Source organism: Hyposmocoma kahamanoa, unplaced genomic scaffold (genome assembly GCF_003589595.1).
Source record: "Hyposmocoma kahamanoa isolate Upper Pololo Valley unplaced genomic scaffold, ASM358959v1 192, whole genome shotgun sequence".
Lineage (NCBI taxonomy): Eukaryota > Metazoa > Arthropoda > Insecta > Lepidoptera > Cosmopterigidae > Hyposmocoma > Hyposmocoma kahamanoa.
In genome coordinates, this window is record NW_020653719.1 from 2,601,168 (window position 1) to 2,619,294 (window position 18,127).

At 39.2% G+C, this 18,127-nt stretch overlaps 1 protein-coding gene across 1 annotated transcript in view; it reads right to left on the reverse strand.

Annotated features, from left to right (window-relative positions):
• LOC113226648 (proteasome activator complex subunit 4-like) overlaps positions 1-17,985 on the reverse strand; it is an 18,984-nt gene extending 999 nt beyond the window's left edge. The window contains exons 1-9 of the mRNA XM_026459366.1: positions 17,589-17,985; positions 10,936-11,076; positions 8,284-8,400; positions 7,798-7,932; positions 7,245-7,289; positions 6,385-6,595; positions 4,765-4,918; positions 2,570-2,747; positions 5-2,309 (exon numbers count right to left, since the gene is read on the reverse strand). Coding sequence (XP_026315151.1) covers positions 5-2,309; positions 2,570-2,747; positions 4,765-4,918; positions 6,385-6,595; positions 7,245-7,289; positions 7,798-7,932; positions 8,284-8,400; positions 10,936-11,076; positions 17,589-17,818 — 3,516 coding nt within the window. The 5' untranslated portion in view covers positions 17,819-17,985. The remainder of the gene's footprint in view (positions 1-4; positions 2,310-2,569; positions 2,748-4,764; positions 4,919-6,384; positions 6,596-7,244; positions 7,290-7,797; positions 7,933-8,283; positions 8,401-10,935; positions 11,077-17,588) is intronic.
• Positions 17,986-18,127: the final 142 nt, after the last annotated feature.

Consider the following 18,127-nt stretch of genomic DNA (forward strand, 5'->3'; position numbering starts at 1 on the left):
CCGCCTCGCGCCGCTGCGCCTCGCGCTCCCGCCGCGCGAGCTGCGGCGCCGCGGCCGCGGCCGGCGGCAGCAGCGCGCGCGCGGCCGCCACCGCTCCCGCGGACATGGCGAGCCGCGTGTTCACGGCCGGGAAGTGGCGATGCAGCGTGTCGCCGAAGGCCTGCTCCAGTTTCAGGATGGAGGGCTTCTCGCTGAGCGGCGCGGTGAGCACGGCCGGCCAGAGCGCGCCCACGGCGTCCCAGTCCTGCTTGGCGACGAGCGGGCCGGTGCGCGGGCCCAGCATGACGTAGAGCGCGCCCTTGTGCCGCGCGTGCCACTCGTCGCCGTGGCCGCCGGCGGCCAGCAGGCGCGCCAGCCGCGGCACCAGCGCGCGGTACGAGTACGCGTAGTGGCCCAGCATCCAGTACAGCCGCGCCTGCGCGTTGACGCGCACGGAGCTGTAGGGGTGGATGGACAGGTCGAAGAGCGCGTGCAGCGCGCCCAGCGCCGTGGGCGCGATGCCCGCGTCGCACACCAGGTCGAAGCGCGCCTCGTCCTGCAGACGCGCGGCGTCGGCCAGCAGCATGCGCAGGCGCGCGGACGCGGCCGGCGCCCGCGCGCGCCCGCCGTGCCCGTCCAGCGCGCGCTCCAGCACGGCGTACGAGCGCATGCGCGCCTCGGGGCCCATGCCGGCCGCGCGCGTGCGCTGCACCACCACGCGCTCCCACACCTGGATGAGCATCTCTAGCCCGCGCGTGTCGTCGGTGCGCTCCCGCAGCAGCCGCTCCTGCACCTCCAGCAGCAGCCGCGTCAGCGCCGCGCGCACGTTCTCGCCGTCCAGCGTCACGCAGTGGCTCACGCCGGTCGTCAGCGGGAACGTCGTGGGCGGCACCAGCGACTCGGCCAGCGCCACCGGCTCCTCGTCGGCCGCCGGCATGAAGGTGCCGCAGCCGAGTGCGGCGCACAAAATGTGGAAGCAGCGCAGGCGACGGTCGCGGCACATGGGCCGCTCGCCGTCCAGCCACTGCCGCAGGCGCGTCAGCTCGGGCCGCAGGTAGCGGTCGACGAGCGCCTGCGCGCACGCCGCCTCCTCCGCGTTGGGCACGTGCCAGTCGAAGCCGGCGTCGGTGAGCAGGCAGCCGTGGCCCCACTCGCGCACCGGCAGCCACTTCTCGGGCGCCGCGCCGTAGTCCCGGGCGGAGCTCTTCCAGCCGCGGAGGTCGATGTAGCAGAGCGAGGAGAACATGTGGCCGAGCACCTCGCACGCGCGCTCGATGGCGTACGGCGAGTGCAGCTTGAGCGCGCGGTCCAGCACGGGCGCGATGCGCGCCACGTACTTGAGCAGCACGGTGCCGTCGCAGTCCAGCACGTGCAGCAGCAGCACTAGCCGGTAAAGCAGGGCGCGGGGCGGGTTCTCATCGCGCAGCGCCTCGTCGGTGGCGAGCAGCTCGCCCAGCTCCTCACACAGTTTGGGCACGAACGCGGCCAGCGTGGCCTCCGAGTCGACGCGCGCGAACACGCGCAGCAGCACGCCCACCATGCTGCCCGAAACGTTGGTCTCGAACGTGGACTCAGTTGCGAACTTCTTGAACTTCCGCAGCGCCTCGGCGAAGATCTTGGGCGAGCACTGCATGAGCACTGACGTGGCGGCGGAGGACAGCGCCGTCTCCATGACGGCGTCGGTTTTACTGCGGCCGAGCTCAGACTCGCGCGTGTCGAGGCGCACGTTCTCGCTGACGCTGGACTCGATGATGACGAAAAGGCGTTCCAGAAAGATAAGTACGAAGTCCTCGAACTGTGCGGTGGACTCGCAAGTGAGCAGCTCCTCGTCGGTGAGATCTGGCCAGTACTCGGCGGCGGCGCTGCAGTCCACGTAAGGCACCATCCAGCTGAAGACGAGGATGAAATGCAGCGAGACGAGCGTCTTCTTAATGTCGTTGGGGTCGAGTCCAGGCAGCACGGCTAGCAGCAATGGCACCACGTGAGTGGGCCCCGCGGGGTAACCATTGTCGGGCCCGCACAGCAGCGGGCGCGCTACCGCCGCCACGGCGGACATGGCGGCGGTGACGCGGTGCGGCTCGGTGAGCGACCCCAGCGCGCTCTGCAGTCGCTCCACCAGTGGCGGTACCACCAGTGCCGGCCGCAGCGTCGCCAGGTTGTGCAGCGCGCCCGAAACGTCCAACGACCCGGTGCGGCTGTACACGGCTTGCAGCGTCGGCTCCAGCACGACGCTAACGAACTCGGTGATATCCTCGTCACGTAACTTCATCTTCGGCGGAGTTTGGTTCTCCCACCGGTTTTCGAATCTCTTCTCGCGCTCACGACGCACCCTGCGGACATATGTTGTGGTTAAAATACTTGGTACTTGGTGCAACGGGCTGGTATCCGCAACTCGACGACAAAGCGCCTATTTTGCGTCTGGTGTGTTTAAAATATTTCACTTTCTATGAAAGTTTGTTTCTGTAACACTGTTTCTGTAAGTAAGATACAGATTGAGCTATGCAAAACTATATTTTAAGCTGGATATTTTAGAAGTACGTAAATTTGATGAAAATGTATATTTTAGGCCCAATGTATTAAGGTAAATTACCGGACAAGGAATTCCCTAGCGAGTTTTCGTAGTAGGTGTCGTAGCTTAAAGGACCAGCGGCCCTGATTGGCGCTGTGTAGGTAGCTCTCGACGCCACCGAGGAAGCTGCGTAGTTGGCTTAGAACTACCCCGTCTGGACGGATACTCCAAACAATCCACGATGCTATGTGCTTCGTATCTGCAACAAATTACGACGCATATACTCCGGACCCCGTTTAAACAGAAGTTTATTGAAGAATTTCATTTGAAACGATTTTATACTATACCTTCCAACTCCTCCAGATAAGCTTTGTTCCAAATAAAAAATTCAAAATTAAATGTCGCAATTGCAATCTCATTACAAACTAAGCTATGAAATATGCATTATAAATATAATTTTGCTCACAGTTGAAATTTTTAAGCTTATTAATGACATGGAAATACAAACCAATTATTACTATAAAAAGGCTCGATCAGGTGTTAGGGAATAGGTGAGCAATTGATTATAATAACTGAGTGTAGTAGTCAGACATCTGATGTGTAGTAAAAGTAATTTTATTTAAACATTGGTTTATGAGGTATTAACGAATGAGTTTGCAACAACTCAATTAATCCTTATTTCATACGCAAGCAAATTAAACTTAAAAAGAAAACTGAAGCGGCAGAAGTATGTCAAAATCATAGCAAATTAATATCCGTAATTTTAGGTTACACATTGAGAGAGGAATGACAAAATAATGTGTGCATGTGTTCGTTTACTATACACTGATAAACAGAGTTCGAAGAGATAATTCTAGGGTCGGCGGACTAAAGCACATAAGTCAAAATCCAACATCATTCATTTAAATTAATACATCTACTGGTTAAAGCACATAAGTCAAATTCATTTGTTACTTCAAAAATTTTGTACTTTATTCTAGATGTTATTTAACTTCCAACATTAAAAACAACACAAAAAAATATATAATTATATATTAACAACGAGAAACACATTTTTGACTTATGTGTTTTAGTCTGCCGACCCTAGAATTATTATCATAATTATCAGTGATCTTGATAATTATAACTTGATAATTGTCTTTATATTTATAAAATTAATTGGAACAACAAAATGCTACCGCTAGCAATGTCGTGTCATGTGTATCAGAGACGTTGTTGTTAGTTTTTTCATTCTTTTCGTAGAGAAAAAGGCAAAGGTTTGAAGTCTAGTTCAGCTAAGTCTTGGTGAATGTTTTGTTCTTTTTATTTTTATATGAATAGGCATAACGAACCAAAACTCAATTTTTAAAAAAATCACTAGTCAGTTTTCCAAAGATTTTTTTCGTGTTTATTTAGTTTTTTCACCGTTTGTCATTTTTAGTAAAAACAAAACAGACAAAACTGAATCAGCATGTATAATTATCAGATATATATTGAACAATTATCACAATAATGATTAAAGTCACAATAAATAATTAAATTTTTATTGAATTAATATTCAATTATTTTTTGTGAAATTACTCCACTAGTTTGTTATAATTATTAATACAAAGATCGAACACTCAGAAAAAACACTCAGAAAAAATTCCTTCGATCCGGTCGGATTCGAACCGACGTCTTCTTGCATACCGTGCCAGACGCTATACCAACTATGCCACGGAACGAACCAACGGACCTCACGAATTTTTCTATGTGCTTGCGTTGTTGTTCGAATCCGACCGGATCGAAGGAATTTTTTCTGAGTGTTTTTTCTGAGTGTTCGATCTTTGTATTAATAATTATCATAATAAATATTTTGATAATTTTGAACCCTGTTGATAAGCACTAATAAGTGGAGATCTGTAACATGTGCTTCCTTAACGGTAACGATAGTGTGGTGTTACTATAAAAAATTCCCTTCATTGCCCGTGGTCCTACTGCGAAGTCCTACTAGTAGTAACAAGGGAAACTTTTTTTTCTGTGGTTCTACCAGTAGCACTACGGACAAGAAATGATTATTGCATTGCTGCTTTCCTGCAGTGCCACTCAGAGCTTTAAATCACAAAGACCTGACGGGCACCGCCACTGTGCCCGTCACCCTGAGACGTACATTGACAAGTCCCATGTGCCTGTAATTACTGCGTGGCGGCATAAATAGATAAGCTGGCAGTACTTCCCTGGACGAACTCTTTCACAAGGACCTCTACTACTAAAACTATACGTGACATGAATTATACAATAATAAATAATGTACTTACACAATGAGTAATTTTTGGAGTACTGCATGTCCTTATAACTGACGGGCAGATTAAGCGCGTGGAGGAAACGCATGAACATCTTTGGTGCTAAGGGCGACCAGTCGACGGCGCCAGGATTGCGCTTCGCTAAACCCGCAAAAATTGCCATTAGATCCTGGAAATTATGTAAATTTTACATAAAAAAATTGTTGACAATATTACCAGTATTATATATACAAGAAGTAATTTTGACAGAAAACACAGGTTTATATCAAAAAATTGTAATATTGATCCATGAAGTACATGGTATAGGATTTTGTGTGGTAAAGGATGTTGGGTGAATGGCCTCCACGACTTCGCGGGCACAATCTTTCCGTGAAATTTTCGATGATCATTTTGCATTACTGTTGTTTAATCTCGTTGACACAGAGCTCAATTTTGTCCTTCAAGGCGGAGTGGTCGTGGGCTTGTTAACATAAACCTTCGATTTCAAAAAACCTCAAAGTTTTTAAATTTTTTCATATAAAGCCGTGTTTTCTATCAAGATTACATCTTGCGTGAATTTTCGGACACCTTTTTATGTATCTTTATACGGGTAGCAGGATGAAAAAGAAACAATAAATCAATTGACAACCTTAATAAAACGATATTTCGTTTACTGTGGGAAGGAGACACTGGCCGACAGCCATAGAATCAATAATACATATATTTAAGCAAATTTTAACAAACAACTTAAAATGCATGTTTTTATTTCTTACTATGAACCTGTGCTTCTTCATTGTTTATTTATTTGTTATTTATTTATTGTACTGCAGTGGCATGGTCACGCGAACTTAAGCGTCTCACTCGGTAGTTATATAATCTTAAAATGTAAAGATTCGCTACTTCAGAGTTATGTAACATATTTGTGTGTTTAACTTGGTTATAAACAGTTTTAAATTAATATATTTTAAGGCCAGCAGAAACTGTTATTGAGTACCGACACCTATAGGTAAAATAATGTATCGGTTTTTTAAATTGTTTTTTTTTTTTTTATATAATATCAAGTGACGGAACGAACATGTCATGCGCCTGGTAGTAAGCGACACGCCTATCCATAACAGTTGTAATGCACTAAGTTTTAAATCCGTTGTTTCCGGTATTCCAATAACGAAATGGAAAATACTAGGATAATACATGTATTTTTATACCGGTAGCTAGCCTTACGGCAAGAATGCGCGATTATTATTATACCTCACAACAATGGCATTTCGTCGCCTTACTTTCTCAAACTCGTATCTTAAAGAACAAAGTTACTGAAATGCTAAAAATGGATAGTATATACAAATTTTGCAGACGTTTTCACATTATATTTACCCATTGGCTTTTACTTTTTATTTTCTTTTAGTAAAGCATCCAAATTAACAACCTTGGTAAGAAATTTAAAATAAATAGAAAGTTTGGCCATCTGAATAATCACTCTTTTTAAGATACGAGTTTGAGAAAGTAAGGCATCGATCTGCATCGCTGCTAAAGTCGCCGTGTGTAACCACTCATAGAGTTGAAAAACTGAGCGTGCTCTAGATCCTGTACATGTTACAATAAGACAAACAACTCAAGCAAGTTTGACTACCAAGCAGTTCCAATAAAAAAAACACTTACCGAAATGCCACACTGCGCATTATAGCAAGTGTCCCAGAGCTCGGTAAGCTCTTCGAACCACAGCTCGTGACCGTGGGCCGCGTGCTGCGGCTGGAGTTCCACGGGTAGGAATACCGACAATTGAGCTAGAATCTGAGAGTCGTTGGCCCATGGGCAGATATGCGGCAGAAATTCAGCCAGAATCTCTTTTGTTGCAGACAAGCCGAAATATCTGAAAAATTGAAGAGGCTTGAAAAAGTGTACTTAGTACTTTTACTTTAGAAAACTACAGATTGGAAATTAAACTACGGGTCTAAATCGCGTATACAATGTTTTATTTTAACAACCCAATGTTTTTGGTGCGCATTTGACCTCCATTTACCTGATGGAAAGTGACGATGGAATGAACCATGCACACCTATACAATGCCTACTCGCTCTCGCCTTGATAAGGCCCAAGTTATACCGTTCAGGGAACAAGTCTGTAGGCAGGGAATTACACTCCATAGCCGTTCGGCTTATAAATGTGGAAGCGAAACGCTTCCTTGGAATATCCACTATTTGCGTGGAACCCCAGCCTACGACTAGTCCCCCGCTGATAGAAAGGGGAAGGCGGAATTAATTGTGCAATGCCCGCGCACGCTCTCCTTGATATAACCTGGTTTTAGGCTCGGGAGTATAGTTTGTTTAAAAAATACAAATATATGTATAATTTACATATAAAAAAAATAGTTTCATTTGTAACCAACTCTAGTTAAACTAGAACAGAATTATAAATAGAATGTATGTTATTTTTTCATTGCAATTGGACACATGACAACTAAAGTTGTATATTACATTAATGAATATTTTACTATTTTTAAATAATTACAAAATACTTACGGCCTTGCGTTCTTAACCATCATCAAATACGACGATTCCAACGACCTGTGAATATAAAACAAAATATTTAAAAAATACATATGGAATAACAGAAAAGGACAAACATGCCCCTGCAACCCGACCAGACAAAGCTGATGATGATACAGTGATGATATTTGCCCACACCATGTGCCCAGAGCCCAGTAAGTAAAGGAGCCCATTCATTGATCTACATATTGCCCGATAGACGAAGTTTTGAGAGGAAACAAGATTTTTTTTTGGTGTTTTTGAGACCTTAAAACGTGAAACTGAAACTAGTAACACAATAATGCGTCTCAGGCGTGTCGATGTGTATTCATTTCTTTTTTCAGTCTTCTGAAAAATACATAACACACCTAGAAATGTAGTATGCAGTCACATATTTATGATTCCACACGACTTCTGCAATTGCAAATAATACTAGGAGAACAACAGACAAAAAAGTTTACTTAGCCATCTGACTCCATTCCCTCAACCTTTACCCTGCCTATCGAGCAACACATAGAATGATGAATGACTAGCTCAAAATCATTACGTCGGCAGCTCCGTCTCGTCGGGCCCGGCGATACCGAGCAAGTACATAGCGTCATCGAGCCCGTCTCCCGATAGGAACTTGCGGATCATGTCCAGAATATCGCTCTCTTTGTTGCCTTGCCCATAACGTTTTTGCCTAAATACAGATGTTTTTGTTAAGAGCGACATTCACTACCTTACAAATCGATAACAGAACAATTTGTTACACACAATAAACGTGAACATTAATAAACGAGAAAGAAAGGCTTAACTTTGCAGCACACTGCCCTTCATTGTCAGTGGGTAGTGAAGTACCCACTTTAAAGATTTTTAACTTATTCATTACATTCAGAAACATAAGACAGTCACGTCATAAATATTCTAATGATCAATTAAAGTCCAATAATGATCATACATAATGCTATCGTATATAACACAAAGTATTCGATATTTATTTAGTTACTTAGTTTATCATTCTAAACATGTGTTCAAGCAAGTATATACTTACGTTAAGTAATGGTACATGCCGATATGTGTTGCATTGCTCTCAAAAAGTTTCTTTCCAACTTCGTAGAGAGGTCGCCATGGCAGCGTCATTTCTTCAGGTGATATCAAATGTCTTTTTCTGGAATTTAATATTAATCAAATAATAGATGGACGGCCTGATGCGTTCAAGCTCAATTGTACCAAAGTGCATTAATTTTAATGCCTGACAGAAAATTAAAAGGCTATTTAATTCGTAAATGGCAAATCCTTTCACCACCATGGCAAGCATTATGGTGTATGCCATCGATACGATAAGAAGATTCTTAAATGCAAGATGAGACACTATTTAATTTATCAAACTTTCTAATGAAATGTAAACATTTCCATAATATATCATACCGTTTGACCGTACCTACATTGTTTGTACTTTTTAAAGATTTGGCATAGAGTTTCCCGCCAAGTCGACGTGTTAACGTGGTAATTTAAGGTGCATAGTAAATTAAATATAATTCATTACTGAAAACAAATTTGCAGAATGACTACAATCACTAATGTGCCAAGATACTTAACGATTATAACGATGCTTAAAAATGTATCTAAAATAAAACTATTATAAATTTATTATTACTATTTACTGTACGCTATAACGTACAGCGGAGTAATAATAAAGTACAAGTCCAAGTGAGTACAAGGCCATTGACTGCATTTCTTTGTGAAGATTTAAAATGTTTACATACAACATTGGAGGTCATCAAACTCATCAACGTTTCAATACAAATGAAAATAAGACTCAGTTGAAAACGCATTTCCATTTGTTGTAAAGATTTATTATCCCAGACAAAAAACTTATTAATACAAAGATCCAACACCAACAAACATTACTTCGATCCGGCTGGATTCGAACCAGCGCTTTCAGCATACCGTGCTTGACACTCTACCAACTGAGTTACGGAAAGAACCAGTAGACCTTACGAATTTTTCTACGTGCTTGTTGCAGATCTTTGGTTTTTAACGAACTTTTTGCCGTAGCGCCATCTGTGAGAAATCTATGAAAGTTTTTCTTCACCCTGGCACGTACCTTTACAGCTACCAGCAGCTGAATAGAGATGTCGCTTTGACAATTGCAATATTAAGTTTATTGAATATCACTATGTTATACAGCTATCCAATTCAGCCGGATCAAAGGAACTTTTATTAGTGCTCGATCTTTGTACTAATAAGTATAATAAACTAGTGGAGTTATTTCACAAAAAATAAGTAAATATCACGGTAGTAAAATATCGTGATATTCAATAAAGTTAATAGGTATAACTAGTCATGAGCGTAAGAAATTGCGTTTTTGAATTGATAGGGACAACCCTAGTCTAAGGAATAACGTGATTCGCCCTGTATTATGGCGCGATTGACTACGCTGCTCAAAATAAATGACAAATGGACATTTTAACGAGGCTAGATTGAATTTCGCCGGTTTTTAAAACGGTACGTCTTATCGGAGAGTATTGTAATACGGCCATGAACTGTCTTTACAATACATAACCGTTAAAACTTTATAAATGTTTTCAAAGATACTCTTGTTACCAAAATAGCTTTTGATTAATGACTAATAAAAATGTACGGCATCGTCTTGAGTTTGTTTTTGACTCTTTTAAAAATAACTAACTCATAAAGTTTCATGCGACAATAACTTTCGGAATCATGCAAGTCATTCATAAAGAAAAAATATACCTATAGTCCATTTGCTTAGGTACTTAACTAAATGTAAACAATCTTGATACATCTTTTTATTGAAACATATACTTTACATATCAATAGGTATAAAAATAAGCATGCAATTTCATATGAAGCTAAGTATTAGTAAAAAATGTATATTTCATTAAATAGATATCTCAAGATTGTTTACATTTAGTTAAGTTCCTAAACAAAAGCACTATAAGTCAACAAAATTAAGTTATGTATTTTCTATACAACTATTTTGTGCAATTTAAAAGTGACTTCTTTTACCTAACAACGTGAACAACGATATCAATATTATAGCTGTTATAGCACCCTTCTGTAGGAAATGAAACTATTTTTTCGGATCTATCATAATTATATTAATCGCATAATTATTTATTTTTTTTCGTTTCGGGCCCTTTATCGGTCCCATGGTCACGGCTGATTGAAATGGTAAAGTCATCAACCAGTTGTCTAATATTAATGCAAAGCACCCTATTTCTCACTATAGTTACAAAAGTTATTAATTATAATATCTTATTTTTAAATTTTCCAAAGAACATTCCAATCTACGCTACAAATGATTTTATTTTAACAATATGAATTTTTATGAAATGAAATTTAATGTTATTAATGAATTATGACTTTACGTGACATGGCATTTCAGTCAGCCGTGACCATGGGACCTGTAACCGCACTCAAAACGAAAAAAAACACAACTGCTGTATAAAGTACGCATAGTTGTGCCTTTTTTCGTTACAAGGGCAGTTTCGTTACAAAGGGTCCGAAACTGTAGTTTGTTGGAAAAAAAACAAACATATGCGTTTTAGATCTGAAATAATAGTTTAATTTCTATATGTAACAATCGAGAAAACCTAAGAACTCGATAACACCCTTCTATGTAAAGTTCATCTGAAACTTGTCAGTCTTTAATAAACTTTTCATCAGTACATATACTTACTTGGTGAGCATAAGGAAGAGGGTGGCAAACTTGTGAATTTTGCAGGGCTCAAGATCTGGCACTAGTACTAACTCATAGGCTAATTTTACAAACGCAATGTGGTCTTCCTTGCTAAACTTCAGCCCGTATATTCTGATGTACCTGTACAAAAGATAAAAAAATATACAATTTACTGGGGGAATAGTTTTGCTAAAAGTAGATTTTACTAATAAAGGACCCTTATGGGACCTACCCCATTTGTCGTAAGTGGACATCTAGTTATACTCAGGAAATAAGTGCTCAGCAGTAAAAGCTAAAAATAATAATAATAACGCAAGATACTCATAGTCCCGCACTAGGGAAACCCTGTGTTGCGGGTGCCATGGACACACATATAGACAACCACAAACGACACCCAAACTCGCGAGAGAAATAAATGTAGGCCATACACATACTTCTCCCAGCCTGGGAATCGAACCCAGGACCTCTGCGTAGCAATCCGGCATAGTAACCGTTCGGCCACGGAGGCAGTTAATTGAAAAAAATGGACAAAACTGGTTTCAATAGTTGGGCTCAATTTACATCGCTGCGGAAAGGAATGGAAGCGAAATTTTGCAACCATACCATGACGTCATCATGTCAATTGTGTAATGTACAAAATATATACAAGCTAAAAAACAGGGCGCCAAGTCTGCTAGTTTTCTTCAAACCACTGGTCATTGTAATTCCACTGAGTTTATATTGCAATTATGATAATATTTGTTATTCTGCTAAAATCTAATTGCAATGGCAGTTGAGTCTCAATAGAGTGTCAGTGGAATAGCAGTGATGACATTTCTTCGTTCAATCACTAACGATCTACGTGGGCTGGGGTTCCACCCCTATGTGGATATTCCCAGGATTCGCACAAAGCGTTTCGCTTCCACATTTATATGGCGAGCGGCTGGGGAGTGGAATACCCTGCCTGCAGACTTGTTCCCCGAATGCTATAACTTGGATCTTTTCAAGGCGAGAGTGAATAGGTATTGTTTAGGTATGCATGCTACATCCTCGACCTCATCGTCACTTTCCATCAGGTGAGATGGACGTCAAATGCGCATCTTTTTTTATATATGAAAAAAAAAAAGATCGATGTCGCCTTACTAAAATTATCATGGAAATTACTATGCATATCTTATTTTTTATCTCGTTTAATAATTTTAGTCAGCAAAGCAATTTAGTCTTCAAATTAAATGGTTTTTATATGTCAAATGATTTGTAGACTACGTCATCGATGTGCCATCGACTCGCCATTGAAGAGCAGATTACCAAAAAATGCAATGGCTGTTGAATAGTGGCTGGATGGCTAGCCACTCGCAAGCCGCCACCACCACTGTTAACTTTTAACAGAATACCAAACATACAAAACCCTATAGGAAATGAAACTATTTTTCCGGATTTAAATCGCGTATATTTGTTTTTTGAAACATTTGACTATAGTCAAAGGTGACCACGGGACCTGTAAAGGACCCGAAACGTTGGATTTTTTACGCGATTTAAATCCGGAAAAATAGTTTCATTTTCTATATGTAACAATCGCGAAAACCTAAGAACTCGATATACAAAAGCCTGCCATTGACCTTCTATCAACGATTTTGAGAAAATTTAAAATTTGCAAAAATAATTCTTGCCCAATCTCGGGAAATAATAATACACTTCATTACGCTATGTACAAATTTCGTTACAAACATTCGATTCCATTCCGTTCCGCGGCGATGTAAGAAATCCATTTGAAACAAACCTCACTGCATTTTAATAGGACCTTCAACTTCAGGATAAATAGTCTACAGTGGTTGGGATTGAGGGAGTTAATTCAGCTAAACTAAAGAATAATGTGGACATTCCCTTCTACAAATCCCGGACTTCTCGGTACTGGTTATATTTGATAATGCGTATTATTTATTCAAATTTGAGCACATTGCCAATAAATTATTACTTCCAAGTATATGCAATAAATTATTGTCTCAAAAAATAATATTGTAGTTGTGTTTCTATACATTTTAATTACGTATTTAAATACTTTAGCGATTAAAAGAATAAACATGAGACAATCTATTATTTTGGAATGTTTAGAAAATAAACAGTAAAAAAGAATTTTTACACGCATTGATGACGAAATGGTTATATCCATACTAAGAAAACGTTCATACTTTAGGTAAATTAACTCCCTCAATTCACATCACTATTACTATGTTATTCAAAAGGATAAACATTTGTTTATAATCTTTGTTTTAAGATCCTTACAGATTTGCTCGATTTTTTGACGATCGACATTTGCGATGAGATAAGTTCAAGTAAATGTGTAAGCAAGAGACGATCGACAACGTATTGTTTGTCGATCGACACTGTAGAATTTAAATGAAGCGTAGGTGCATACAAACTTGTTCCATTGTAACCTTGATATTTATCGATCGCTAATAAGTGATAGTAACGACCGTCAAAAGTCGATCAAATCTGTAGATACCTTGGCAAGGGACATTTTACCTAAGAAATTACATTTGGATTCTCATCATGTTGGGTTCAAAAGTATATTTTGAACTGATAGCATAACGATGACGTCAATATTAGCGCCTAGCGCCACAATTGCAATAGTAAAATGTAACGCAGGTCGAGCAGTTCTTTAAATAAAACGTTGAAATGCTCCACATGTTTCTATCAATATATAATTTTATTATTTAACCAATCCTATAGTAACTAAATCAATAGTCTGCACAATAATATAAAAACAATATATTTCTGTCTGTCTGTGGGATAAGGTCAGGTGCACATGATAGGAAGTATTGGAAGTCAGCCAGGAATTCTAAAAACAATTGCCAAAGGTTACTCAACTGTTCAGGGCTTAATTTAATTGTAATTTGTGTTGATAATGAATATTGGTGATTTCAAAATACTTCGTGTGTTCGTAAGTTTTGAGACGCAAGTTATATAAAAATTGAAATAATTAAATAATATTTTTAAAGTTTTTTGATAATGCTAGTAAGCACTAACCAACAACTGCCAGCAATTATTACCCATAATAACCACTTCTATTTCTAATACAAGCTCTTAGACGTTGTGGCCAATCTTGGGTCGCGGTACGGATCTTTTCCAGCGGGATACGGTTCGCTTCTTTGAGGAGGGCTCGCTTTAGAGAATCCAACTTTGGGTGGGACTTTTGGCAGGCTTTGAGCTCCAATTCAGTCCACAGAGAATAGTCAAGTGAGTTAAGATCAGGACTGGAGGGAGGCCATTTGTGCCAAAACGTTTTGTTCCCACCATCATGAGAAAAATAATAGAAATTAATTTAAAAATCCACCAATAGAACATAAACATTCCAAATTGAAAATTAAAAAAGAATTAAGCAGCTGCCAGTATTATTTTGTTTTATTTTTAAAAATCAACATTTGTCTCAAAACTTATGATCACACGAGGTATAAAAGTGATGCTTCATTGACACTGGTGCAGGTTTACCTGAACGTTATTACCAAGTAAAACATAAATGTTCAATAAATATCCAGATAATTATTACAGTTATCTGGTTTTAAAATAGAGCATTTGTCTTTTCCTATTTTTTAACTCATTAATTCATTAATGTAATTTACTTTGGGGGTATTAGCAAATTTAACCTGTCATCCTAGAGACACATGGTGTCCTTAGCACTTTTGGTATTTTTTTTAATTTTACAAACTTCTTTATAACTTAAATTTTTTTTCAAATGTTGGGTGACAACAGATGCGCTTGAAGAGTTAAGTAAGGAAAGAAGGATACAGAAGAGACCTTTGAGAAAAAATCCACTAAATAAATTGTGAATCAACTTGCACTTTGTGCAGTGTATACTTAATTATTTAAAAAAATTTAGGATGTCGCTTTCCGATTGGACGACCTCCATGATCGAGTGGCTTGCACTCCGATTCGATCTCTTAGGTCCCGGGTTCGTTCCCCGACTGGATCAATGTAGAAAACTATCTTTTCTATATTGTCTCAAGTTTTTGTGGTAACGACGTTGTTTTGTTATTGTTTTTCATAACACAAGCGCTTTAGTTACATACTTTGGGATTAGAGCAATATATCACAATGCTATTGCAATAGTGTCGTAGCTCAAAATTGTGGAATTGAGAAAACACAATATGAAAATTAAAAAGAAATACTGAATGGATCTTGTTAACTGCCTCTGTGGCCGAACTGTTACTATGCCGACTGCCACGCAGAGGTCCCAGGTTAGATTTCCGGACTGTGAGAAATATTTGTATGGCCTACATTTATTTCTCTCGTCAGTTTGGGTGCAATATCTGGCTGTCTATGTGTGTGTCCATGGTACCTGCGACACAGGATTTTCCTAGTGCGGGACTATGTTGAGTGTGTCCGTTATTATTATTATTGTGAATAATGTGATTATATTATCAAATTATGCTTTCTCAATTCCACAATTTTGAGTTATGACACTATTATAATAGCTGCGCAATATGTGATGTTGTCTAATATTTATGATCATAAGAAAAGTTCTTATTAACATTACCATTTTGATCCCTAGTGAAGCCAAGTTATAATATTTAAATATACTTGGTCTTAAGACCAAGACTAAACCATAGGTACTACTAGTGGTAAATCATGGGTATTAGTATAAGTAAAGCTCCTTGTGAAAGTGTTCATTCAAGGCACTACCACCTTACCTATTACTAAGCTCTGAGTGACACCAAGCGCACGACTTCTTCGTCCCGACACTTGGTATCATAAAAAAAATACTAAACATGAGTAAATTTTCAAAGAGTTTGTGTCTAAATTAAACCTGGAAACTTTGATTGTAGGCCACAGTGTTAGACTGCTCAGCTATCAAGATCAGCTAAGTATATAATTCTATTCTTTTGGACTATTCTGCTGTACACTTCTGTTAAAATATGATTGTCCTGTGTGAAAATAGTGGGATCCGCTTGTTTTTCATATGCAGCACATTTAGTGCAAAGTATAAGTGTAGTTTATTTGAAAGGAAATTAAGAGCACGCTCCTGTGCTCCTAATGAGCATGTATATTTGCAATTTTACAATGTAGTTATTGTAAAGATTTTTATAAAATTACTTATTAATTTTACATTTTATTGATTATTTACTTTTTAAATTCAAATTGGTATTTTCAGAAATTTGTTTAACCAAAACATAATTGGCAAGTGACACTCCTATAACAGCTTTGTAATAATGTGGCATAACTGTTTCAATTGCATTGTTTATGATACTAGTGTTGAATATCTGCATGTAATAAATATTGAGATTACTTTTATTTTACACAACCACTTGTAGTAAATGTTTTATGTTTTAATACTTCTCTAAATACTTGTGGCATGCAGTTTTCATTTAAAGTACTAACCAAGAGCTATGTTCCAAGTTGTTTTTAGATTTTTCACAGTTGTATTTTTTTACAAAAATATTTCATATTTTTAAAGAAGGCCCTTTGAAAATATTGTTGAAAAGAATTATATATATATAATATATAATATATAGAATAGAATATTGAGATTGATGGAACAAATATAATATATGTATAATGTTTTAGCATTCATACTGCGATCTATTAACTAAAATGTGGCTAAGTGACAAGTGGTCAAATATCTGTTTTAAGTAGCATGAAATAGAGCTGAAAATTATCTATTTAAAAACAGATAAAGTTAGTTAACATGTCGGATATATCGGAAGTTAATGAATGAATTCAAGATTTCTTTATATTTGTTTCTAGGTTTACGATACACATATCAGCACCAACATTTCTACTCAGTGCAAGAAGCATGTCGGGCAGACATGTCAAAACTAAAAGGGTTTCTTGTTGTAGACTACAGAACTGTAACTATTATTTCCACTTTAATATTGGTGTAGAATTATTTAAACCATTTTTTCTTGAATAATGATTGTACCTTAAAATTAAATGAGATGGTCATTATTTAAGTAGTATATTGATACTTTGAGGGAACAACACCAGATGGCTGTTTCAAGATAAGTGAAAAACAAATCTTGACAAATTAAATAAATATTTTAGTACATATACAGATTCAAAGAGTTTGAAATTTTGACCCAATCATGTCTACTGACGTTTATTTTCTATAAAATTGGCTTTTGCTTGACTTCACTGTACCTGCAATAGTGTAGTCAAGGTGGCATTGAGTGACTTTCTTTTGAATGAAAAAGTAACATTATGTTATGTTGATTATTCATTCTACAAGTATATTGGATGTAAAAACTCAACCAATAGACACAAAAACACTACAATGCTCAAGTTCGCTTAACTTCTAGTGACACAGATGCTTTAACACCTGCAGTTGACAGACTTATGACATACATGTAATATAGCATGTTTGTTTAATATTTTAACTAATTTAGTGACATATTATACACAACAAGTGCTATAGCAGACTACCATAGTATCCCCTAGAACATGTGCCAAAAAACTAGTGATTTGCTGAAACCTTTGTCTAATAGATACATAGTTTATTGAGAGTTGGTTGGTCACTGTCAGCTATTTTTATGTCAGTATTAGGTATAAAAAATGTGAAAGATGACTTATAATTATTTGATGAAATTTATATCAATACACAATATCTTCAGGAAAATCTAGTGAAATCTAGTGAAATCATGACGCATGAAACCTTCAATATAAAAGAATAAAACCCTTACTTCATTAGTCTGGATGACCAGGCACCACAGGCAGGTTTCATCTCACGTAACACAACTGCCTTAGCCAGGTTGGTCTTAACTTGCTCGAGAAACATCTGCGACTCCTTATCGAGCTCATCGGCGTACGGCAGAAGCCGGTTAGTCACCACCTCCTGCTGAGGCTTGAAGCCTAGTACCTTCGCCCGTTCTGGGCACTCCACCAGGACCTCGAATTCGTCGTCCTGAATCATTTTGTGCGACTCGACACCGAAAACCACTAGTTATCAACCTATGTGTCCGCTAACGTCGACATGAGCGCGGCAAGTGTTTACACGTTGTACTTGTAAATTACGTTTTACTATTATTGTTCCGTCATCAAATTGCACAAGTCATCGAGAGTATTTTATTCTTCATGAAATCCAAATCTGTAGGAAGTACGTTCCATTTCACGAATTTTGACAACTATTATACATTGCCATGCGTCATGGTCTGTAATTTTTGTGACGTCACAGTTCTTTTCGTTCTACGCATTTTTATTTAATGTTTGATGATTTAGGACT